At 34.6% G+C, this 26971-nt stretch overlaps 1 protein-coding gene across 2 annotated transcripts in view; it reads right to left on the bottom strand.

Annotated features, from left to right (window-relative positions):
• The window catches only part of PLS1 (plastin 1), a 103032-nt gene that overhangs the window by 6068 nt on the left and 69993 nt on the right, over positions 1-26971 (bottom strand). For both annotated transcript variants that reach the window (XM_090275570.1, XM_090275574.1), the window contains exons 9-14: positions 24486-24581; positions 21072-21267; positions 16311-16389; positions 10749-10863; positions 3306-3439; positions 2738-2861 (exon numbers count right to left, since the gene is read on the bottom strand). In XM_090275570.1, coding sequence (XP_090131696.1) covers positions 2738-2861; positions 3306-3439; positions 10749-10863; positions 16311-16389; positions 21072-21267; positions 24486-24581 — 744 coding nt within the window. The remainder of the gene's footprint in view (positions 1-2737; positions 2862-3305; positions 3440-10748; positions 10864-16310; positions 16390-21071; positions 21268-24485; positions 24582-26971) is intronic.

Here is a 26971-nt window from a genome sequence, read left to right as displayed (position 1 = left end):
GTTAGACCCAGGGCCATAACTCCAAAGCTTGGTTTTCATCTTGCAGTTAGACATATCTGGGTGTGAAATCTAGCTATTCTGCTTCTCAGCTATATGATGGTAGACAAGTTATCTAATTTTTCTAATGCTCATCTTTTTTGCTTATAGAGTTGAAGGGAAAAAATAAACAATAATATGTAAAGTGCTTAGCATAGTGACACATAAGACTCAATAAATGGCAATCATGATTATTATTGACTGATATACCCCCCCTCCTTATATTCTTGGTGAGGAAAATTACTTTGCCACTAAGAAGGATAAATTGTTCTTTTCTAAAATTTCTAGGGTATAACACTGCCTTAATTATGATTAATAGGTTCTTACTAGTACCATTTATAGCTTTCAAATATAATGCCTTCCTACAGGTGGAAAAAATCTCCCCATCCCAACTACTTTTCAGCATTCACTGCCACTGCCATATTTCTTAACTATTTATACTCTCTAAAGATTTTATTATCAAGCACATACTAAATGCCAAGTGCGCTGCAGTATGTTTCTGCCACCTCAGTTTTAAGTAAAACTATACTCTCAAGTCTACCTTTCTCGGTGAGTTCTCTCTCTTAAAGGGTTTGTGTATTCCCATTTTTCAACTATCTCTTTCATTCAACTGATCACCAAGTCTGTGTTCCAAGTTTTATATCTCCTTTCATCCAACTCCTCACTTCCTGAAAATGACCTCAAATTCAAAAAGCTTGAAACTGAATCCATCTTCATTCCAGAAGGGAGCTGCACCTCATGAAAACCCATTTTTGTTATCATGTTTTCCATTTTCCCAGATCCCAAATCAAGTGTTTTCATTCCTCTCTCTCCTGTGCTTCTCTAAATCGAGCAGCCAAATCCCACTTCTTTTACAACAGCAAATAACTCTTCATTCTTAACATTCTCAGTGACCATCGCTAACTCCAGATCCTTTACACCTTGAGTTCAGCCTCAGCTTCTATGCATTGTCTCCATTGGATTCTTCTTCCTCCCCATACTGTTCACCAAATTCAGAACAGTGTTCCTAAAATAGTCACTCTTCCTACGTTACTGCCCTTACCAATATCTTTTATTAAGGCCAGATTCCTCCATAATATTAGCCCAGGCTATATCTTGCACTATATTACTTAGGAATCATCCTCTATTTCTTCTAACCTTCTTGGACTTGCCTTTATTTAAGATGGACCCCTTCTAGCTTGTTACACCCCTCCTGTTCTCTTCAAATCCAAATCCCTCCTCTCTGTGGTGCTCAAATCAAATCCAGCTTTCTCCATCACTCTTCACTGGCCATTCACTTGGAAACAATCAGTTAGATTTATCCATAATATTAGTTGAATTAATTCTTTGGAATTTATCATTTACACTGTAATATCATTATCTTCTCAGTTATAAATAATTGTCTTTCAAATAAATGATGAACACTCTGAAGGCCAAATTAATTTCTTGTATTCTATATCTTCTTCTTTGACTAGAAATGTGACTAATAGTAAGAGCTCAATAAATATGTATTAATTTGTTACTAAATATTTTCTTAATGTATTTAATTATACACATGCTTAATATTTTTCATAAATCAATATACAAATGCATATAATTACAGTAAAACAACTTTAATGAGTAACTGTCAATTAGAGAATTTTATATATCCCCTTTCCTGTTTTACATTTTTAAGTTGTGTTTTATGTCTAAAATATATAGACAAATCATGGACTGATATACACATTTTTTAAATAAGCAACATTAAAAAGTTAATGCTATTAGTTCCTTCCAAGGTGTTAAAGAAAAAACATATTTGAACTAAAACTCAGGCAACATCTCTGCCAGCATCCAGCAATCCTGTTAAACCACTTGGGGCTCAGATTTTGGTAAAGATGAGAAGATAGAATTTATCAATTTCTGACATTTCTTCTGCTCTACAATGTTGTTAAATATATAGGCAAAGGCAAAGAAGAGAATAAAGATGTGTAGACAACTCTTAGGAGAACTTAGGGAGTCATTTGTTTGCACTGTTATTTCAATGAAAAATACAAATTGCTGATTTTTCACTTACAATAAAATCACAAACACAAGGCTCACTGAATGAATGTGTACAAGCAGACATGCTTAGTTGTAGCTAACATCAGCTTGCATGCAAAAGCAAAACAATGAAGATGCATGAAAATTAGTGGGTGTGTATGGGCAAATTACATTTCAAATGCTTTATGAATCATCCACAAATGCTTGGAAGTGAGTGTTAAGTGCCATTATGAAGCCACATGACAAGATTTTTTTTCCTACCAGTTTCCTCAATTCCCACTTGAATCCATTTGGCTGGCTCTGTTATGCCTTGGAAATGATGTCAATACAATTCTGAGATTGCTGCTAGGGAGCACAAAACATTATAGGTCCTATAGAAACAATAGGTTTTAGCTGTTTTTTCATCAGACAATTGAATTTTTTGGCTCTTGTCTATTTTTCTTAAAGATTAAATTATCAGAGTCTGATGATATTAAGCTGCATTTATCCTCAATAAGACAATCAATCAAAAATCTAAGAATTGAAACTGTATGCATTTGATTTACACATACCAAATAATTAGTATGCCTAAGCTCACAAACTATGTTCCTGAGATATAATATTAATGTAATTCTGAACCTAAACCAATGTAACTCCCAATAAAAATTTCTTCCTAGACTTAATTCCCTACTAAAAAAAATTTTTTTAAATAGCTTTTGATTACCTTGAAGCTGGAAATAGAAGTATTTTTGTTTGCATTTTTAAGAGTCTGATTGACCCATTTAATTATAATTTCATCATTTACTTTTTCACCTTCTCCAAGATCTGATAATACATTCAATGTGTACCTGTAATAGAAAAGATGTATATATGAGACTGAAAGGAGTGAAATTTTCTCCCACATCATTTGTATCAATATTTAGATAAATATTTAAGAAATATTTCAGTTCTAATAAATATTTCTAATTTTAGTCTGGTATTTGCACTTAGTTACATTCCAAAGTTACAGAGCTCAGTAATCAGAAACAAAAACTACCATATTGTATTTTAAAAAAAAAAATTAAAACAACTCCTCACAAAGCAGTTTTTAAGAGACATTAAGAACAGTGATTGTTCCTGGAGATGTATCCACTTTTAAAATAAAGAATTATTTACACAGAATATATTATCACAATTAATATTTTCATAGTATATTTCTTCTGTTTGTTATTCTTCAAAATGAACTAAAATTTTAGTTCAAGTGATTTGTTGGAGGAAACTCGCTGTGTTGCTATAAACGTATCAGCCCTTACCTTCTCATTAGCTGCCACACCAATGCCAGAGTAAGTGTCGCGTTCCCTTCATTGAGGTCCTGCCCAGCAATGCCAACCAGGGAGAAGTTGGCCTGGTTCTTCCCAAGGTCCACTGCATAGTTACAGTTTTCAATCTATAAATAAGTAGAAGTGTTGGTACAAAAACAAATTTTAAATGATATATCTCTTGAATCTGCGAGGTTAGTTCAGTCATATGTAAGATAACTGTGGTGACACCTTAAATTTATATTAGAGAATTTCACTTCAAAATAACCCAGTGGAATTAAGAAAATAATTATTCCAATTTTATAGTTGAAGGTATCCAAAGCACTGCAGGGTTAACCTAGATAAACAATTGGCTAGAAAGTTTTAAGATCCTTTCTTACCTTAAAAGTCTTGACTGTCCGAGATTATGAAGCTTATTGTTGGCAAATCTATGACATAAAACCTAGGTTCCCTGAACTCTATTAATAAAGGAAATAACTATAGTTTTGTCTAAACTTAAAATTAAGGAATATAGAAGAAATTGTTTCATTAACAGTTTAACTTCATCTCTAATATTCTTTATCTAGATCTTACTCATCCTCTGAAATTACACTGTTAGCCCATTTTTTTCAACAAAGGCTTAATCTTAACTGTACCAGCTAATAATAATCTATCCTTTGTTTGAACTCCCAATAATGCTTATTTTGTAATGCTTATGCACCATCATATACTCATCTTTAGCATTTTACATACTTTCTTTTTCCAAACAGAGCAAAGCTCCTTTTAAAGGGCAAAAATTATAATATGTACAAATCTATATGATACTCTCCCTACCCTGGCCCAGCACCCAGCACAGTATTCTGTCTATATATAGTAAGAATCTAATGAACAAACACTAATTATTTATACATATATAAAATATATATAATCTACATATATATACATATAAATTCTATGTATTTGACTCTTGTATCTCCACTGAAATTGTAAACTCTTGTAATCTTGTAATATACCACCAGTAGTAAAAGTGCTTAATAAATACTTTTTAGAATAAAATAGTTAAGAAAAATAGTATAATTGGTTTTTCCTGATTTTCTTTCCCAAGTTAGTTGAGGCCTCATTGCAAAACAATTGTATCTAGGATACACAGACACATTTTTCTAAGAACAGAAATATATTTCCAGAAAAGGTGAGAAGGGGGCCATACAATAACAGAGGTTGCACAAATAAATGGGTATTGTTCTTTAAAAAAGAGAATTCAAATTCCCAAAGGTTAATGTGTTACAAATAAAAATGCAAAAAGATCTTTTGAGCCTGTTGTAGTATCTGCTTGGTTCTCTTAAATAAAATCCTTTATATGTATTCACTTTCTTAAAATACAATAAATAATATTCCAATATTCTTTATTTTTCCTAGTAGTCATTACATTATCAAGTTAGTCTGCCTACTAGAAGCATATGCTATAGAAATGCAGATTTGAAAAAAATGGAACAGATTCCTAATTTATGGAAAACAGCATCAGAGCTCTGATTATGTAACAGTGTGAACCAGAGAGATAAAAACCAGTGTATTTTCCACTGACACCAATTTCATTAGGAATATTTTCTAGCAAATCATAATAATCACTTAAATATAAAACATGTTTCAATGAAAGGCCATTTGTTTTATAGTTTGAGCAAAATTTCTGAGGGAGATAATGGTCAGAAAGAAGCTAAGAGTTACAAGCCTAGAGGCCTAATATACCAGGTATGACAAGCACTGAAGGAAAAATGGAAATGAATGCTGCATAAGGGAAAGATGTGTTCTATATTTTGGCAACATTTTTTTAATCCTTACCTAATGATAGGTTTATGGATTTTAGAGAGAAAAGAAGGGGGCAAAGGGATGTCCATGTGAGAAAGTAACATGGATCAGTTGCCTCCCCCATGCCTCCACCAGGGATCAAGCTTGCAACCTACGTATTTACCCTGACCGGGAATCAAACTCTCAATCTTTTGGTGTATGAGACAACACTCCAACATTTGATTCCAAATTTGGCAAAACACTTAAGATATGAAAAGGCATACACTAAAGAAAAAATAAGAAATTAGGTTTTGAGACTTCCAGCCAAGATGGAGACCTAGACAGATACACTGCGTCTCCCTCCACAACTAAGAAGGACTACAACTACCTCAAAACTAGAGACAACCAGAAGTTCCAGAAAACTGAATTGCATGGAAGTCCAACAAACAAAAATATAAAGAAGAAATACTCATCCAGACAGGTAGGAGGGACGAAGCCAGGGTGGAGAGGACGCAGTGTGATGGCAGCAGCACTGGTGGCAGCAGTGGCAGGCTGGCAGAAAGCGCAGTCACACGTTTTAAAAAACTAGGGAGGGACACCTGGGGAGTGCTCCCAGCACCAGACAAGATCTCGCAGCTCATGGTCCCAGTGCTGGAGAAAATAAAGCCTCATTGCTTTTGACTGTGCAGACCAGTGGGGGTTGGGGCGGAGGAAGAAACTGCCAGTCTCTCAGCAGAGTCCACTTGTTTAAAGGGCCCCACAGTCCTAGAATATCCACAGACCCACCCACTCTGGGAGCAACAGCCAGGGCAACAGCTAGAGAGGCGCCAGTCCCATACAAAGTGGGAGAAGTGCCTGGAAAAGAGGTGAGTGCTGAACAAGCGGCATTGTTCCCTCTCAGGCCTCTCCCCCACAAACAGCGCCACAACATGGTGAAATGGGTCGCCTTCTACTGATGAATACCTAAGGCTCCACCCCTTACAACATAACAGGAGCAACAGCTCTACCTAAGACACAGAGGCAATCAAACACAGAAGACTGTCAAGATGAGGAGACAAAGAAGTATGGCCCAAAAGAGGGAACAGATCAAAGTTCCAGTGGGAGAACTAAGTAACAAGGAGATAGCCAACCTAACAGATGAAGAATTCAAAACACTGATGATAAAGATGCTCACAGGCTTGACATATATGTTTAAGTACGGCTGGCGCATAAGGGAAGAAGTGAAGGCTATGCTAAATGAAACAAAGGAAAATCCACACAAAACCAATGGTGCAGGGACTGAAACTGGGGTTCAAATTAATGATTTGGAACATAAGGAAGAAGAAAACAGTCAGTCAGTATAGAATGAAGAAACAAGAATTGAAAAAAATGAGGAGAGGCGTAGGAGCCTCTGGGACAACTTAAAACGTGATGACATCCAAACCATAGGGGTGTTAGAAGGAGAAGAGGAAGAGCAAGGGATTGAAAATTTTTGTGAGAAAATAATGAAGGAAAACTCTCCAAATATGGCGAAGGAAATAGACATACAGGTACAGGAAGCACCGAGAGTCCCAAACAAGCTAGATCCAAAAAGGACCACACCAAGACACATCATAATTAAAATGCCAAAGGTGAAAGATAAAGAGAGAATCTTAAAAGCAGCAAGAGAAAAGTAGAGAGTTTCTGACAAAGGGGTGCCTATAAGACTATCAGCTGATTTCTCAAACGAAATTTTGCAGGCAAGAAGGGACTGGCAAGAAATATTCAAGGTGATGAAAAGCAAGGAGCTATAACCAAGATTACTCTATCCAGCAAGGTTATCATTTAGAATGGATGGGCAGAGTAAATACTTCCCAGACAAGGTAAAGCTAAAGGAGCTCATCATCACCAAGCTATTATTATATGAAGTGTCAAAGGGACTTACTTAAGAAAAAGATCAAAACTATGAACACTAAAATGACGACAAACTCACAACTATCAACAACTGAATCTAAAAAGTAAAAACAAAATCCAACTAAGCAAACCAGAATAGAAACAGCATCATAGGTATGGGGATCTTTTGGAGGGTTATCAGCTGGAAGAGAGGAGGGGAAGAAATGGGGATATGGTGCAGGGATTAAGAAGCATAATTGTTTGGTGCAAAAGAGACAGGGGGAAGTTAAGAATAATATAGGAAAGGGTGAAGCCAAAGAACTTATATGCACAGCCCATGGATATAAAATAAAGGGGATGGGATTGCTGGAGGGAAAGGGGTACTGAGCAGAGCGGAACAAAGGGGAAAAAATTGGAACTACTGTAACAAAATAATCCATAAAATATACTTTAAAAAGAAATTAGGTTCTTAGAGGTAAGCCCTGTTTATGACAGTACTTAACACTCTAAAAATGAATCTACTCCCTGAGAATGTAAATGTACAAAGTTCAGAGCAGTGGGCAAGAACTGGGCCTTGGAAATTCCTAAAATTGTCAGGAACCTGTAAAAGATAAGAATGAACACAACAATAAAAAGAGGGCGCAGTCTCACAGCAAAATGGAAGAAATGATTACAAAGCACTTCTAATATTTCAAACAAAAATAAAGATTAGAGCATATGGAAAATGAGAAAAATCATATAATGGAGTACAGGGTTCCAAGAGAACTGTACTGTAGTAATAATTATTACTGTAGTAATAATGAAGAAAGACTATTTAAGTGGGGCAGCCTCATGAACATGAAGCAAAGTGATAACTGGTGATGAATATACAAAGTCCACAAAAAAGTCCTTGTGATACTGGGTCATGAAAGTACTGCTTATTTTTTAAACATCTTGAATTTATTTCAAGCCTTTTGCTTCACTGTATAAACAGCGAGTATTTGTTAAAAGGAAGCACTCTATGTATGATTCATTTGTGACATCTTATAGTTAACATAAAAAATTCCAGGTATAATGAATGTGTTTTTTGTTTTCCTGTTACAATTTGCATCTGAAAATTTTATTTTAAAACTTTACATGAAATTAGTTAACAAAATTTTCTGAATTCTATTTCCATGATTAGAATTGTAGGCATTTAAAATGCAGGCATGTCCAACCACTGGAAATATTGAAAAATATGAATCTAAGTCTCTTAAAATCATACTAGTAACTAATTTTAATATTATGATATATTTCCTTTTTGTCTTTTTTTAAGTTTTTTAAAAGTATAAAGTCTATAAATACATATTCATTCTAGAGATCTGAAGCACAGAAGTCCTTTTTGGATGCATTTCTCTCTGTGTGTATTTTAAACAAATTAGATATTTTTATGTACATATGCCATTTTTTACCCTGCTCATTTCCATGTCCCTTTTAGTAAAATACTCAAAACACTATTTTTAAGTACATTTTACTTCATTTTATGGGTAGATCTTATTTATTAACCATTATGAAACACCTAAATTTTTTTTTTGCTCAGCAAATATTGCTATGATGAGTATTTTGGCACACAACTTCCTGTCTTTCTCATTATTTCATCAGGTAATAAGTAAAATTATTAAATCAAAGGAATTTTTGAAGATTATTGATATGTACTATATTACCAAACTGAATCTAGAAAGGTTATAGAAATGAACATTTCCTCTAACAGTGAATGCAGTGCAATGCAATTGTTTATTTTAAATTGCATTTCTTTATTTTCATATGTATTATTCATTGTTACTTTTTTTGTAAATTATTCACTCATATTGTCCACTGCCCCATTTTGCTACTATAATTTTAGTAATAGCAATTACATTTTGATTTGTATGAACTATTTATATGTTAAAGATATTAACTATTTGCCACATTTATTGCTAATGTATTTCCAAGTTTATTGTTTTTGTTTGCTTTTCAATTTTGCTTATGGTATTTATTTTTGTATACATAAGTTTAAAATTTATATGTAATCTGGTATAACATTATTCTTTGTAATTTCTTTATCATTCTAAGAGTAGATAATTGCTCCCCTTTTAATATTTGTCTATACATGTTGATTTTAATCATAAAAAATGCACAGTCCTTCTCAATTTGAGTTGTAAATGTTAAACATGACCTTCGATTATATTTTTCATACTTAATTCTTTTTTTGCAGCTTTAATAACATTTACTTTTTATTTTTCAATGACAGTTTACATTCAGTATTATTTTAAAAGTTTCAGGTTCACAGCATATTTAATAATAATTTTTAATCATGTGACTTATATATGCCTCTTAAAAACATCAGTTTAATTACTACATAGCAGCAGCTGACTTAATAAAAAAATTTGCCAACCTCTGCCCAACTGTCCGATATCAAGTTTAAGTAATTAATTAAATTTTTAGACAGTCATATACTTTACAAAGTGTTCTCCTAATATTTCCATACCCACCTGGCACCATACATAGTTATCTCAGTATTATTGACTATATACCTATGCTGTACTTTACATCCCAGGACTCTTCTGTAACTACCAATTTTTACTTCTTAATCCCTTCACCTTTTTTATCCAGTCCTCCAACACCCCCTTCCCGCTGGCAATCACCACTCCAGTCTCTGTGACTATGAGTCTGTTCCAATTTTGTTTATTTTTTAGAATCCACATATAAGTGAAATCGTATGGTATTTGTCTTTCTCTGTCTGACTTACTTCACTGAGCATAATAACCTCTAGGTCCATCCATTCTGTTGCAAATAGTAAGATTTCATTCTTTTTTATGGCTGAGTAATACTCCATCATACATATGTAACACTGTTTTTTTTATCTACTTTCTATTGGGGGAGCAGGGGCTGAGGATCAGGAAGAGAGATAGAGATGGGGAATTAGTAAGTATTTCTGGGAATCTTCTGATAAGTGAGAAGTGGATGTGAACACTAAGAGTTTGAATTGCAGCCAGATATTAAGAGCTTTGAATGTCATATTAAATAGTTTGGATTTTTAACTGTAAGCAGTGGGAAGCCATCGAATGCTTTTGAGCAGGGCAGTGACTTCATATAATGAACTATAAGTTGATGGGAGAATAGTAAAGAGAACTGCTCATCTCCAGTATTCCCCTTCCTCAAGTGGGGGAATCTGTGATGTACTTGGTTGAAGTTCACGTTTGTTCTATTGAATTGCTATTTCATTATTCAGCTTTGGTTTTGGTTTTGGTTTTCCTTTCTGTCTTATGCATCAGGCTCATTTGCTTTTAAGACTTAAAAAAAATTTTTTTTGTTTGTTTGTTATGATACATGTAGCCTGTAGTCTTTTCTTCCTTAGAAATCATAATATTCACTTTTGTGTACACTGCCATATCATAGTTGTACACACACCTCCCCAACATCCTTAGGGCTTCCTGAGGACCAACTCCATGCCTTGTACTATTTTATATCTTGCATTGCCCTGTACAAGTGATCAATAAATATATGTTGAAAAATGTTAACAAATAACCAGTACAGATTTGGCAAGTTCTGGCAATTATAAAATAGTAATGTACTTATGATGCATCTCAAAGAACATTAAGTACTACGATTTGCTAAAGATAGAAACGAGTGTATAAATTGTCTCTGACTGGGGAAACTGCCTTCATCTTTCCAAACACTTATTAAAGCACACTTGTAAAAAGGCTATTCAGTTCAACACACTTGGTTTAAAACAGAACTGTGGTAGCAGATCACACTTTACTAAGTTTTGAAAAACTCTAAATCTTCTGTTTTATATCAGGACTATAATAACATTATTTCATTCACCTTCTTCATGTTCCCTCCAAGAGCTGGATAAGGAGGTTTGTTGACATGGCTCCAGTTGACTGGCACGCGGATCATTTCATAGAGCTGGAAGATCACTAAAGCATCTGCGAGATCGCTAAAACAGGAGGAAAAGAAGGTGAGGGAGGAGGAAATGTTGCTATTACCTAACTTTATTAAGCACACTAGAAATGGGTTTATGTTTTTAAAAATACAAAACTGTCACTTAATGTTTAAAGAAGGACAGGATACATCATTTGACCCAGAACTTTTAATCTAGAAATCTGTCCAAAAGTTTTTCATAGATGTTTACAAACCTATACATGTACAAGGACATTCATTGCCACAATATTTATAAATTTGGAAACAACTTAAAGACCAGGCAGTAGAGGACTAATGAATAAACTATCCATACCATGGACTCCTGGGCCCCCATGAGACATAATAAGGCAGATTTCCATATACTGACATGAAAAGCTTTACGAGGTATATTACAATTAAAAAGCAGCCCATAGAACACTGCATAGTTTATTATTTCTCAAATTTATTTTCGAAATTAAGAGTATTTAAGTACCTATATATGCTTTGGGGCTGTTAACAGTGATTATCTGTAGGCTGGGGAAAAAAACATTAGAGGGGTTAGGGATGGGTTATCATGTTTTATTTTACTCTGCACACTTATTTCCTGAAACTTGTACATTGGGAATGGAGTTCATATAGTGCTTATGTATTATTATTTTTAAAACTTTTAAAAGATGATTAAATAAAAATCCCAACAGCTCCACAGTAGGCAGCTGTTCATATTAAATAACAAGGGTAAAGTGGAAGAAATTTATGACCAAGTAGGAGCTACTGAAGTAAAGAGTACTACTTTGGATTCAGAAAAACGAGTTCTCCTGAGGTGCTCAAATTAGGTCTATTGAGTCTGTTTTCAATTCTGTATGCTAAAGACACACAAAAATAAAGACTGATCTTAAACTTGCTAAGTCTGTGATGTATAATGCAGCTTTCCTCTCTCAACAACTTGTTCACTGAGTTATGTTTAGCTAAGATTCATATTAAAGTTACCTTGCATCTGTGACATAATATATAATGTGGCTTTTCTCTCTCAACAGCTTGCTTTATGATTATGTTTAGCTAAGATTCATATTAAAGTTAATTTGCATCTCTGAGCACACACCATATGCCAGTGAAGGGGGCATAGCTGTTGCTGAGCCATGGAGGGAGAAAGTCTATTATGACAGTAATTAAGAGCTGACTAGGTCATCTATAAGCACACGGAAAAATTTGTATTAAAAAATCACTAAAGTATTTGTATAGCTTCTGGAATCTCATCTATTACATGAATTTTTCTATTTCACTTTAAATGAATTTACTCATTTCTATGTCGCATTAGGTATTATTATTATTCATGTTTTTCAAATAGAGAAACTGAAACCAAGAGAGTTAAAGTGATTTCCAGAGAATTCAAGATGTGTTCCAGAACAACTTGTCATAGAAAAATTCTAGGGCTGATAGTTCTTAAAATACATTTAATCACTTGTTTAGAGGGAGAACTTTCAGTTAAAATCAATCCAAATTATTCTAATACTTTGGCTTAGTCCATATTTGATATACTTAGGTGAGGAGCTAAAATCACTTACCGTGTTTAGGAATATGATCCAGTTACAAATTCATGGGCACATGGTTCTGGTGGCAACTAAACCCCTAGCTATTGTTTTTCTATATACAATGGTTCTCTTTAAGGTCATATTACTTTTAAGAATTTTCTGAATTCCCTTTCCCAAGAAAAAGTTACATATGCCTAGAAGCCTTGTGTTAGCTATTCAGGATCTAACTACAAATAATCTTTAACTAAAAAATTTGGTCAATTCTCTTCTCTACTGTCAACCATAGAGAACTCTAGTGTTCTTGACTTTTATGAGCAATTTACAATGAGTTTCAACAAATCTTAATCCCCTAGTTTTAAATTAACTTTTAAATCAAAATAGAAATACATTCTCATTGTAAAACAAAACAAAATACCATACCTAAGTTACTAAGATTAAAAATAAAAGTCTCCTCACTACCCTAAAATGCTACCACTCAGGTTGCATAGTTTAGTATTAACCCCTCCAGATTAAAAAAAATTAATATACAAATATGTATACAATCAATTTTAAAATAAAAATAGGATCATACTAGACCTATTATTCTTTCCTCTCAATTATATATTTTAATATATATTATTTTATTTTATTGTTGTTCAATTACAGTTGTCCCAATTTTACCCCATTGCTCTCCCCTGCCCTGCCTACTGCCCCACTCCCACAGTCAATCCCCACCCTGTTGTCCATGTCCATGGGTCCTTTATACTTATTCCTTGACTAGACCCTTCCCTGCCTTTCCCCCATTATCCATTTTCCCCCTCCCCTCTGGTCACTGTGAGTTTGTTCCTTATTTCCATGTCTCTGGTTCTACTTTTCTCTTTTGTTTGTTTTGTTCATTAGGTTCCAATTATAGGTGAGATCTCTCAATTATATTTTATAGACATTCTTTCAAATGTCCATAAAGACGTAGTCACACCTCACTTCCAGTATTTGAGTCCTTTAATGCTCTGCTATGATAAGAGTTCCAGATTAAATGACATATATTACTTGTCATTTAGCTGGAATTTACATAACCCTACGAGTTTATCAAATGAGTCTATCACATCAAAGCCAGTTACCATAATAAGGCACTACTGTTTTATATTTTAAAGAATATTTTGAATATATACCAACAAGCAGAAATTACTCCATCATAAATCCTCAATTAGCCAATGAACTTGGTCTTTTGTGGCATTAATCCTCAGTTCAGATTTAAATAATAATTTAGTTAATGTTCATGAAGGCATTTCCTTGGCTGTGCAAATTATTAATAAATTTAGTTAATTAGGCCCTTTTTCTTAAAAATATACAAGTTTAGTTCTTTTGCATTTTTGAAGCCAGGCTGGTAGATCCTATAATAAAGAAAGTAGGAAGGTCTCCTTTTCAACCACACCTAGAAAAACACATTTTCATTAGCATTACCAGAGAGCACATGAAATGGTTCAGTAAAATATTTTCTTAGTCCTACGAATGTTAATAATGTAATGTCATTTTTAAGAAAGAAACAATAAGATAAATTATATATGAAGGAAAGCAAGTTATTTCTACAAATTGGAAAAAATATACACTACAAAATATGGTAGAATTGAGGTCTTGGCAAAAATAAATAGAATGTGACATAATGAAAAATACTGACATAATGATAAGAACTATTTATAAAATACTACTATTCTACTAGGTTAAAATGGAAATAATTTATTTCCCTGATTAATCGTTATAAAAGAGTAAGATGGATAATCTTTACCAAATTATTTGTATCATCAAAAATTATAACTTACCATATTATCTTTTTAAAAATACTATACTTTTTTTAAATTTATTTATTTTTATTTTTGGTTTTTCTACAGTTGTCCCCTTTTCCCCCAATTTCTCTCCCCCACCCAACCCACCCCCTCTCCCGCAATCATATCCCTCCCTGTTGTCCATGTCCATGAGTCTTTCATACAGGCTCTTTAATTAAACCCTTCCCTTACTTATCCCCCTTCTCTCCCTCTCCCCTCCCCACTATTGACTGCTATTCTGCTCTTTGTTCTATTTAGTTCCTTTGTTTGTGTTGTTCTTTAGTTTCCTGTATTAGGTGATATCATATGGTATTTTTCTTTCTTTGCCTGGCTTATTTCACTAAGCATAATTCTCTCTAGTTCCATCCATGTTGTTGCAAATGGCAGGAGTTCCTTCTTTCTTTCTGCTACATAGTATTCCATTGTGTAAATGTACCACAGTTTTTTGATCCACTCATCTACAGATGGGCACTTAGGTTGTTTCCAGCGCTTAGCTATTGTAAACAGTGCTGCAATGAACATAGGGGTGCATAAGTTCTTTTGAATTGGGGTTTCAAGATTCTACGGGTATAATCCTAGTAGTGGAGTCGTTGGTTCAAAAGGCAGTTCCATTTTTAATCTTTTGAGGTAATTCCATACTGTTCTCCATAGTGGCTGTACCAGTCTGCATTCCCACCAACAGTGCAGTAGGGTTCCCGTTTCTCCACATCCTCGCCAGCACTTGTTGTTTGTTGATTTGTTGATGATGGCCATTCTGACTGGTGTAAAATGGTATCTCATTGTGGTTTTTATTTGCATCTCCCTGATGGCTAATGATGTTGAGCATTTTTTCATGTGTCTATGGACCTTCTGTATGTCCTCTTCGGAGAAGTGTTTGTTCAGGTCCTTTGCCCATTTTTTAATCGGGTTGTTTTCTTGATGTTGAGTCATATCAGCTCTTTATATATTTTGGAAATTGGTCCCCTGTCTGTGATGTCATTGGCAAATATGTTTTCCCATATGGTTGGTTTTCTTTTCATCTTGCTGATGTTTTCTTTTGCTGAGCAGAAACTCTTTAGTTTGATGTAATCCCATTTATTTATTTTTTCCTTTATTTCTCTTGCTTTAGGAGATGTATCCATGAAGAAATTGTTACGTGAGATATCTGATATTTTCTTGCCTATGTTTTCTTCTAGGACTTTTATGGTGTCACGGCTTACATTTAAGTCTTTGATCCATCTTGAGTTTATTCTCGTGTGTGGTGTAAGTTGGTGGTCTAGTTTCATTTTTTTGCAGGTCCCTATCCAGTTCTCCCAGCACCATTTGTTAAAGAGGCTCTTCTCACTCCATTTTATGTTCCTTCCTCCTTTATCAAATATTAGTTGACCATAGAGGCCTGGGTTTATTTCTGGACTCTCTATTCTGTTCCACTGATCTATATGTCTGTTCTTATGCCAGTACCAGACTGTTTTGATTACAGTGGCTTTGTAGTATCGTTTGATATCTGGTGTTGTAATTCCTCCTGCTGTGTTCTTCTGTCTCAAGATTGCTTTTGCTATTCGGGGTCTTTTTTGGTTCCATATGAATTTATGGAGTATTTGTTCTAGGTCTATGAAATATGTCATTGGTATTTTAATAGGGATTGCATTGAATCTGTAAATTGCTTTGGGTAGTATGGCCATTTTGATGATGTTGATTCTTCCCATCCAAGAACATGGTATTTGCTTCCATTTATTTGTATCTTCCTTAATTTCTTTCTTCAATGTTATGTAATTTTCAGAGTACAGGTCTTCTATCTCTTTGATTAAGTTTACTCCTAGGTACTTTATTTTTCTTGTTGCTATAGTAAATGGTATTTTCTTTTTTGTCTCTGTCTCTGCTATTTTATTGTTGGTGTACAGAAATGCCTTAGATTTCTGTATATTTATTTTGTACCCTGCGATTTTGCCAAATTCACTTATTATATCGAGTAGTCTTTTAGTGGAGTTTATAGGATTTTCTAGGTATACTTTTCTTTTAAAATCCGTTCCATTGCCAATTCCCAACATTCTGAAACTCTAAACGTTGGCTAAAATTCTTGTGATTTTTATAAAATGTTCTCAGGTAAACATACCTATCACTTGAAACTAGAAAAACTGGACACAAGTCATAAAGCTGAAACACAATAAAATATTTACCTGTACAAATGATTAATGTATGGGTTGACCCCCAAGGAATTCATCCAGTTTCGAAATGTCCTCTCCTCCTTGCTCTCTCCTAGAGTAGATACAAGTTCACACTGATGATTCAGGTCAAAAGGAATCAAGAACTGCATTTTAAACCATTCAGGCAGGTACAAACTGGCCATACATACTTTGCCATGGTTCCTATGATACTACAAATTTTTTAGGGGCCAAAAAACCCTCTTATTGCCAAAGTCCCTTTTTTCTCTCTGTCTAGAAAGCCTCCATTTGCTCCAAATTTTTCCATCTAGAGTTCCTTACTTGATGTCTGTGAACTACTGAGCCATGGGTTTCTCTGTCCAGAAAAGTAACAAACTTATGTAGCCATATATGTAGTTAGAATTACATGCAAAGCGATTAAGTAAAAATTAATAAAAGAAAATCTTTTAGCGGTCAGGGTAAAACTTGCACATAAAACAGAAATACAAAAGCTACACCTTTTCCAAAGCAGTAGTACTAAATTTGTACAGATAGGGTTTTACACAGCAAAGTTACTGGGCACACAAAAGTACATTTTAATTATACCAAATAGCAATGAAAGAGATGGGATTACAGGTTATATAAAAACAAGTACTGAGGGAATAAAACTGTTTTACAGGCTTCTTGAGTTATTTTAGATTGTCATTATTGAAAATACATAAGGGACACCACCCTCACACAGGGTGCAAAAGAAAGACACATTTCCCCATAGTCCCTAGACCTCAATGATTACCTTAAGAAGAAATTCCTGCAGGCACAATTATTTAACCTGTGGTTACTGAAACTCCCTGAGCATTCCCTTCATAGTAGTGTTTATTTCATTTATAAGGAAAACATGGGCTATCCTATTACACGATGTGAGCAGAGAGAGATGTGTGCTCTCCTTGCCATTTCTACCTTCTAGTCGTTTCCTAGACTGCATAGTCCTAGGTGACTATTACATTATTGTTTGTTTTTCAGCAAAGTTAGGGGACAATGGGATGGCTTAGCCTGAATCTCATCACCAGACTCCTGAAAAAATGAAACATTTATATAGTATACCTCTCACCACTTCTAAACCAGAGGCAAGTTCAAGTCCCTCTCTAGAGTTTGTCTCATGTGAGACTACCAGGGCAATCTGGCCTATAAATCTACAACCATCTGAGCGCCAGGAACCATTGGCGCAGAGCCATCTCTGCAGGCATCTTCAGACTCAGTGCCACAGATATTACAAACCGGCACACCCAGAAGAGAAACCAAAACCTTGTCAAATCTAAAGGATTCTGTTTTTTGTGCCACTGTTCAGGAAATAATCTGCCCGCTGTACTTTCATGTGGTTTTCAATGCCATGACCTAATAGCTTTCCCAGAATGTTTGAATTCTTGCTCTATCATATATCATACAATTTCTTCCTTAAATTTTGTTAAATCTTATGTAGATAAAAAGTAACTGATTAATCTGTTGTACCTGCCACTACCACTTTATAATAAATAACCCGTACAAGAACATTTTTTAAAAGAACCAAGTTAAACTAATTATTTCTAGAAACATGCTTGCCTTATTTTATAGGACTTATTAAACAGATGCAAATTAAATATCTGAACTTTCCCCAAAGTGACATAAATATAAACATAGTATAATCAACACTTGATGCATGTGGCTTGGGTTTACTTTTTAGTTGTTTCTCTATTACAATCTGTTATTTTGCTGTATATGAATTTTTCCAGTAATAAAAGAATTTTTACATTATTTCCATTTCTGAAAATCCAAATTATGTTTTAAAATAGCAAACATTAGTAACATAACAATTGTTTAATTTTTAATTAAAATAATATTTAAAGTCTGTTGAACCTGATAATGTAGTTAATAATATTTAAAAGGACACTAAACTTATACCTTGACTGTCTTCTTAAAGTATTATAAGTTTCAGAGGTTCACATTTCTTCCCATTGTTCTCAACTAATTATACCATTATTATTTTAATTTTTAATACCTGGTAAGTAAAATAAATTTTTTTTAATTGAGCACTTATTTATCTAATACCATTTCTAGTCATCTGGGTATAAAATGTTCAGAGCCAGCAGCACTATGCATTTGTGCAAGAGCCACGGTAAAGCATTAAAAAACATATGTATTCCAGGTCAGAAATGTTGCCTGCATTGCAGACAACTAAAGCTACCTTAGGAGTAAAATCTTAATTGCTGATATAAAAGACAGAAATAAACTACAAAATATTCTTTTCATTTTCTGGGTCAAACTGACATCTGCAATTGAAAAGTTTCATGAATAGTAACAAATATATTAAAAATATGCTACTAAGAAGAAAAGGAACTAATATATTTAACACTATCTGTGTTAAGTGATGTACTCTATTTTCTTCCTCTATCTAACCATTATTGAACATATACTATATGCTAAAATTTTTCATTCATCCATTTTAACTTGCTTTGTAATACTTCAATATAAGTATTATTAGTCTTGTTTTAAATATGAGAAAACCAAGGCTTCACAGAGGTCACTCAGATATTCAATGGTGGAACCATGATTGAACAAAGTATAATTCCACGGCCTGTGTGTTTTCCATCACCACAGATTAATTCTGACATGGTCTCTCTATACATAGCCAATATATTTGGCTCAATTTCATATGAAGGTTTAATATTTAGTTGGGTTTTTGATTTTCTTTAGTTCCATATAGATAAAATTCTTTGCCAATGAGGACATACTAATATATGAATATGGGATGTGATAAGGTCAAGCTTCAAACTTCATAAGGATCTATAAATACAAATTCACAGAGGAAAAAATTCCAATGACAGTCAGAGTCAAATACATTTTGGCAGATGTATCAGGACATATATATGTTCTAAATAAAGATGATTGATAAATATTTCCCATGATATCTTCTTATATAAATAAAGTAAATACTAATGGAAATATTTAGCAATCTGATTCACACTAAAAAATTCCAAAAGCATGCCGAACACTAGCAAAAGAATTCAAACGTTAAAAATAGGAGAACGAGCAAGTTGGAAAAGATATCTAGCAAGAATTTGGTGACTATAAAAAGCAGATCATTTTTAATATGCCACTCTAAACAATGCCTTCTAATGTAAGACGGAGAGATTCTGAAATTTTCCAGACTCATAAAAACTTAGCAGTCTTTCTTTTTATTTAATATTTTTAAAATTCTAATTTCTCATCCTAAATTCCTCTGTTGAAAAATCTATTATCTATCTTCCCTCTTAATTATCTAAGTAGAAAAGATAGTCCTTACTTTATTTTACTGGATTTCAGGAAGAGTGAATTGAATTAATCATATTCCTCAAAGAACATATTGTTAACTCTGAAACTTCTTTCACTAATTAAAAAAAAAAAAACCCTGTCATTATAAAGTGAACACTGGTGGTGGCAGTCAAAGAGAAAAAGATCATGAAACTGATTTCCCATTGTGTCTCACTAGGGAAGAAGGGAGTAAGTAACGTGGGTGATGTGAGTGAATGAAGACCAAATCATCAAATTCTCTGCACCAAGAAGAATCCCTACGTGAGAACTACCTTCTCTGAACCAGGGCAATTAGTGGGAATATTTTAGGATTGGCCCCACCTCTGACAACTGCCACCACTGCTGCACTGTTCTGATTTTTAGTCGATGCTAATGTGGGTTTTGGTATGCATGTGAGTGACAGGGTGAGAATGGGAAAAGAGAAGAGAGGCTGGAAAACAGATAAGGAGAAAGACCTAGATACTGAGAATGTATCTGTCATTATGACAATTCATATATTGTAAGCTTCAATGATATTCAGTAAGTGAAACATAGTTAAATAATAACAAAATAATCCATGTGTTAGAATCTAAATAGATCTTTTCAAAGATTACTTGTGATAAAAGATGACTTTGTTTATTTATAGGAGAGGGATAAAGGCTTAACATCAAATTATGAAATCCAATTGTCAATATTAATTTTTAATGTGTTTATAACTACACTATTCCATCATTATGGAAGGCAAATTAGGTGGAGAATCTCCATAATCAAGCCTTGCCCTGCTATCCTAATTAAGTTGCATTTGTGTTTCTTGCTTGTCATCATGCATTCTTTAGGCATATTAAGACTGGAAAAAAGAAAAACACAGCATGAACAACACAAAAAAATAAATATCAACCCAGATAGAAAGAATAAATGGTACTAATAAAAAGAACATTCAGAATGAATATATTTATAGAGTATAGGAAAGTACTAAATACAGTACCTACATTAGGAGGGGTCAAATCTGCATTTCATGAAGCAAAATAGGAAAGTATTATAAATTATGAGACAGATAACAATAGCCCACACACAAGACAAGTATGAATATTGTAAATTTTTTTAATGTACACTAAAAGCATTAAAAAGAAAACAATACTAGAGTCAAACTGTAGCTTTCAAAGGAGAAAAGCTACAGATAATAATTTTTCCAATAGGTAATTCATTGTCCATATTCGTGGTGGAGTTATGTTATGTGGTCATTTAAGAGAATATTTTTAATGTATGATAGTTTTCACTAACATCTCATAGAGAAATGACAGACAAGTGTAAGATTTACCCCAGCACTCTCTTTTAACCAAAACCAACAACACTTTAATATGAACTTTTTAATGGATGCACATGCCCACACACAGTAAATTACATCTCCCACCACACCCCCCCACCTCTGACAGTGAAGTAGAACAATAACATAAGAGACATACAGGGAATCAATTAAAGCCAGAAAGAACATACCTTCCAATAAATTCATATCGATGTCATTATTATCAGGCTTGTGTAGGCATGGGTATGTGTTAAACAGATTAGCTACAAAAGCTAAATTAAGTTTAGGATTGCCTGAAACCACATCTGCAGGAGTAACAAACTGTCTGCAGCCCAGTTTATCTGCTTCTTGAAGCATGAATCCAGCACGCTTCAGGTCATTTTTCTCCTAACAATGATACAAAATAAAAATGGTCAAGATTAAACTTTTGATTGGCATAGCTTTATACACACACACACACACACACACACACACACACACTTATTTATTTATTTATTTATATGAAATTCGTCGTCGTCGGCAGCCGTCCGTCTCGAGAGACGATGGTGTAGCTTCTTAAGAGTCTATCTGCACCGCCGAGAATGGCTGTGCAGTCCGACTCGGGAGTGACATGGTATCTGTCTCCTCCCGTGTTGAATCGACATCTTGTGATGACGCTGAAGCTACAGAGCCTGGGCAGGGTAATATGGAGGGTCTGCTGTTGCCCATGCAGCAGACCCCCCCTCTCTTCGCAGCTGAAGGGTCCAAGGGAAAGACGGAGTCGATACAGCTTGGCTTCAGGTGCGCCGCAGGAGTTGCCGGTGTTGACTACAACGTCAAACCGCCTTAGGGACTCCGGCTCCGGATTTTCTGTCGGGGTTTACTCCCTTAGCCTTTCCCCTGAAGAGGTATGCCGCAAGGCAGCGGAGGTTTTTTGGAGTCAGAGTTTTCCTTCTCTGATGTACCCTGACTGGAAGATCGAACCAGCGACACTTAGCTCGCAGGCCGACGCTCAATCCACTGAGCTAAACCAGCCAGGGCAAATTACTCTTCTGGAAACATAGCTAATAATAGCTCAAAATAAGGTCAGAATGTGCAGGAAGTCCAAATCAACTTCCCCATTTCTTTTAAGTCAATAAAAATAAGCCTCTGAGTCTTCTTGCTGGGACCAGAGTAATATTTCACCCTCATTGCAGACATTCTCAACAAAACTCTCAAGTACTGTATTCGTAAACTCCTACTGATCAAATTATAGATGACTTGATCAAGGCCATAGATTAGAGTGCCTTCTGGCTAAGAGGCTTCGTTGTCTCACCCATTCTACCCTAAATGATATTTTCAGTAGACTCTTTTCTCAATGAAAACAAGTTGGAATATTATATTTTAATAAAAAATATTAAAATCAGAAGGAACACCACTTTTTACAGTTGCAAAAACCCCAGAAACAACCCAAATGCTTATCAAAAGAGAGTAGATAAATGAACTGTTATATTCACACAATAACATACAACAATATGAGTGACTTAGGAGTACAACGTATTTAAAATGAGCACTAGAAATTTAAATACAACGTGATAAACGTTATATGAAGTTAAAAAGTAAAATAAATTAATTTTCTAAGGACTATTTGGTTGAAAGGGAACTATATAAAAAGAAAAGCAAAAGAAAATGAACAGAAGATTCAAGGTGGTTATTATTACATTAAGGTAAGGCAGAGAGAAGGCATTGGGAAGAACTGCAGAGCTAAATTAATGTCAGGGTCTTACCTTTCTTGTTGAATTGAGAGTTCATAGGCACTTATTACAATTTCAGAACAAACGACTACAAAAATATTTCGTTTTCATGTTTCCTTGGGTTCTTCCAATCTGAGGCAGTTTCTAGACTTTTATTTTTTACTTTTATGTTCTTGACACTTGAAAAATACTGGTATACTCTACCAGTTATGCTGTAGAATATCATTCAATTCGAATGTGTCTAATGCTCTCTCTATGATTAGATTGATGATATGTATTTTAAATATTTTTTATTGAGATATAATTCACATCCCATAAAATTCACCATTTTCAAGTACACAATTATGTGATTTTCAGTATATTTACAAAGTTGTAAAACCATCACCATTATTTAATTCTGGAATATTCACATTATCCATCCCAATCCCCAAAATAAGAGTGAATAACTGAATAAACAAATGAATATGTAGGGATCCATGATGACAATGTAGCATAGAAGAATTATGACATCTAATTCTATGCACCAGACTTGCAGAAAAGCAGAAATGTAAATAAAATCAAGTAAAGTGGTAAGTTTAATGCTATTAAACAACAATAAAACATTACTAGAGTAGACATCAACAAATCACAATATGTGGACCTTATATAGATCTTACTTCAAAAAAACTTTTAAAAGAAAATCTGATATTGTGAGCCAATTGTAAATGTTAATGCTGACTAAATATTTAAATGACATTACAGATTATTGTTAATATTTTCAGGTAAGGTGTTATGGTTATATTTTACATCTTTATCTTTTAGAAATACATAATGAAATACTTATTGATAAGAAGATACGATGTCTAGGATTTGCTTCAAAATAATATGGGTGAGGAAGGAAATAGGCAGGTGATAAAAGTGAAAAAAGATTGACTATAAATTGATAGTTGTTGAACCTTAGTTCAGTATACTAAGTCTGTTCACTTTTGAATGTTTGACATTTCACATGTTTTTTTTAAGTTACTAATTTTTTGACTCAAACTAATTTGCAAATTTGTATACTTTTGCATTACTAAATTTCTTAGGTGTTTCATTATAATAACATGAAATATAATTAAGTAACAAGTTGCCTTTAAAAACAAATGTTATGGATATTGTACTTTAAATACTTAATAGATTTTCATGGCGACTATAGTCTGACCAGATTTTAATGTTTCCATAGAACCGTCCCTGGTATTCACAACTTAGGCTAAAAGAATGGGCTTCCTAGGGATTGTGTGAGATGGATCAGTATCTGTATCAGCCCTTCCTACACCATAAATACTAGAAATTGTCATCTTTTATTTTGTGTTTTTCCAAATATAAGTTGGAAGAACTTACAATCAATTGCTTAGCAATCTCATAATGGCTTGTTGCTTGCTTTCCTAGTACACAGTGATAATCACAAAAACACCCTGTGAGTCCCAGCTATGTTGCACCAGGGAAAGTAGATGTAGGGTCGATTCCACACAAACTCAAGGTTGGAATTCTGCAATTCCCTTTCTTCATGTAAACCAGATGACTTAACATGGAGATTTGGAGCTTAGGGAATGAAAAAACTTCTGAAAACAAATTTAAGGAAGAGCTGAGGACTCCACAGGGAATGCTGCCTGTTGAGAACTGCACTCTAAATTTGACTGTACTCATTGGTCAAACTCAGGGATTTTCAGGCAAAGGGAATGGGGAATTATTACTGGGTACAGGTTTCACTATGGGATGATGAAAAAGTTCTAGATATGGATAGTGGGGATGATTGCACACAATGAAAATATACTTAATGCCACTGAACTTTACACTTAAAATGATTTTTAAAAAGTAAATTTTATGTTTATTTTATCAACATTTCTAAAAAATTTAATTAAAAACTCTACTCACATTAAATCCTGAAAGATCAATGGCAATAGCAGGTCCATCATCCCGGTCACCTTTAGGTGAGATCTGATCGAGCAGATGAAAATAGGCTCTTGAATCCTTCAAGGAAAAAAATAAAATAGAATTTTTAAAATAAAATCATCACTGGAAAAAAAGTGCTGAAATGGAGGAAATAGCCCCCATATCAAGAATGGAATAATAACTCTAAGCCTAAAGATTATAGGTTCTTGAATGCACTATGCTCTTTTGCACTTCAGAGCTTCTAGCAACACTGTTCTCTACGTTGGAATACTCTTCCTCACCATTTTCATTCATTTACATTGCCAAGCATCAGCATCAGTTAAGATCAGGATGAAGTATTATATTTTGGAAGCTTTCCCTAGATTCTCTAATGTGACCACCTATAATAAATCATCCAATGAAGTCATATCCAAAGATGGCTATCATAATTCTTCCCTGTACATTCTTATGGCTTCTCCCATTAAAAGTCAGAGTCTATCTGCCCTCCCCTTTAACTGAGACTGGACTTGTGACCTGCTTTGACCAATAGAATGCAGTTGAAGTGGCATTCTGGGGATTCCAAGCACAAGCCTTGAGAGCTTCTGCTTTGGTCCTCTTGGAGTCAGCTTCCACATATGAAGTGCAACCATCTGAGACTGTCATGCTGTGAGGATGCCCAAGCTAGTCATGTGGAAAAGCCTCCTGGAGAAGCAGTGAGTCACTAGACATGTGATTGGTGCCCTTGCTCACATTCCATACCAGCAAAACTCATAACTGAATGTAGAGTCTGTGATCCAAACCAGAACCATTTGAGGCAGAATCACCCAAGTAAGCTGCATTAAGCCAGAGAATTCTGAGAAACAAGTTGTTATTAAGGTTATTACATTTTCAAGTGTCTTGTTATACAGCAATAGATAACTGAAATATCCATCTACTAGATGTGTTTTCTCCCTGTGTAAGCTTCTCAAGGGCAAGGTCATTGCATCCTCTATGCCTGGCATAATGTCCCACAGGAATGATTTAATAAATATCTGATGAACTTAATTTTTAAATGGAAAAGCCCGCTGCAGCCAGGGGAAAGGTGGAACTCCCTTCAGGGCACTCCAGTCCTCCTCCTCCTCCTCTAGTCCAGTCCTCCTCCAAGTGTGCAGCCTCCAGGACAAGAGCCCAACACTCTGGCTGGGTGCCTAGGGTGGAGGGCTGACTTGCAGCAGATTTTTCTTTCTCTTTTATTTTATTTTTCCATTTAATAATTTTTTATTTTTCAATTACATTTGGCATACAATTTTATATTAATTTCAGGTGAACCCCCCAGTGATTTAGACATTATGTAATTTACTAAGTGATCATCCTGAAAAATCTCATACCCATCTGGCACTATACATGGTTATTAGATTATTGACTACATTCCCTATGCTGTACTTTATATCCACATAACTATTCTGTAACAACCAATTTGAACTACTTCTTTGGTTTTTGTTGTTGTTTTTTGTTTTTGTTTTTTTAGAGGGGGGTAGGGAGGGAGAAAGAAAGAAATATTGATGTGATAGAGAAACATCAATTGGTTGCCTTAGGTATGCACCCCAACTGGGGACTGAACCCACAACCTAGGCATATGCCCTGAATGGGAATCAAAAACCAGCAACCTTTCTCTTTGCAGGACAATGCCCAAGTAACTGAGCCACACCACCCAGGGAGTTCTTTTTCGTTTTCTTTTTAATCCTCACCCAAGAATATGTTTATTGACTTTAGAGAGAGAAAAGGGGAGAGAGAGGGATGGGGATAAAGGGAAGGAGTAGGGAGAAGAGAGAGAGGGAGAGTGAGAAGGAGAGGGAGACGGAGAGGGAGAGAGGGAGAGAGGGAGAGAGAGAGAGAGAGAGAGAGAGAGAGAGAGAGAGAGAGAGAGAGAGAGAGAGAGAGAGAGAGAGAGACATGAGAGAAAAACATGAATAGGTTGCCTCCCATACCTGCTCTCACTAGGTATGAGATTTGCAACCCAGGTATGTGCCCTCACCAAGGATTGAACCTGCAACCTTTTTGGTATACAGAACAATGCTCCAATCATCTGACAACTGTCAAAATATTCCCTATATCTGTAAGTCTTTTCTGTTCTACTTGTTAGTATATTGTTTTTTTAGATTTAATTATTGATAGATATGTATTTATTGCCATTTTATTGTTTATACTGTTTATCTATTTTTCTTCTTTTAAAAATGACCCTTTAACATTTCATATAACACTGACTTGATGGTGAAGAACTCTTTTAGCTTATTCTAGCCTGGGAAGCTCTTTATTTGTCCTTCGATTCCAAATGATAGCTTTGTTGGGTAGATTCACTTAAAAAATAACTTAATGTGGCTTCACCAAGAAGCAAAGCTCAACTTATTTTATAATTGCCTACATTTATCACCATACTGAATATAACATATGAGCCTGTATTTTGAGGGACGTCTACCTTACACTGTTAAAGAGGTGAGCTGTGAGTTGTG

Source organism: Furipterus horrens, unplaced genomic scaffold, assembly GCF_987537825.1.
Source record: "Furipterus horrens unplaced genomic scaffold, mFurHor1.1.pri manual_scaffold_1, whole genome shotgun sequence".
Classification (NCBI taxonomy): Eukaryota; Metazoa; Chordata; class Mammalia; order Chiroptera; family Furipteridae; genus Furipterus; species Furipterus horrens.
The sequence above is the reverse complement of the archived record's forward strand: the minus strand, read 5'-3'. Positions and strand labels throughout refer to the sequence as shown.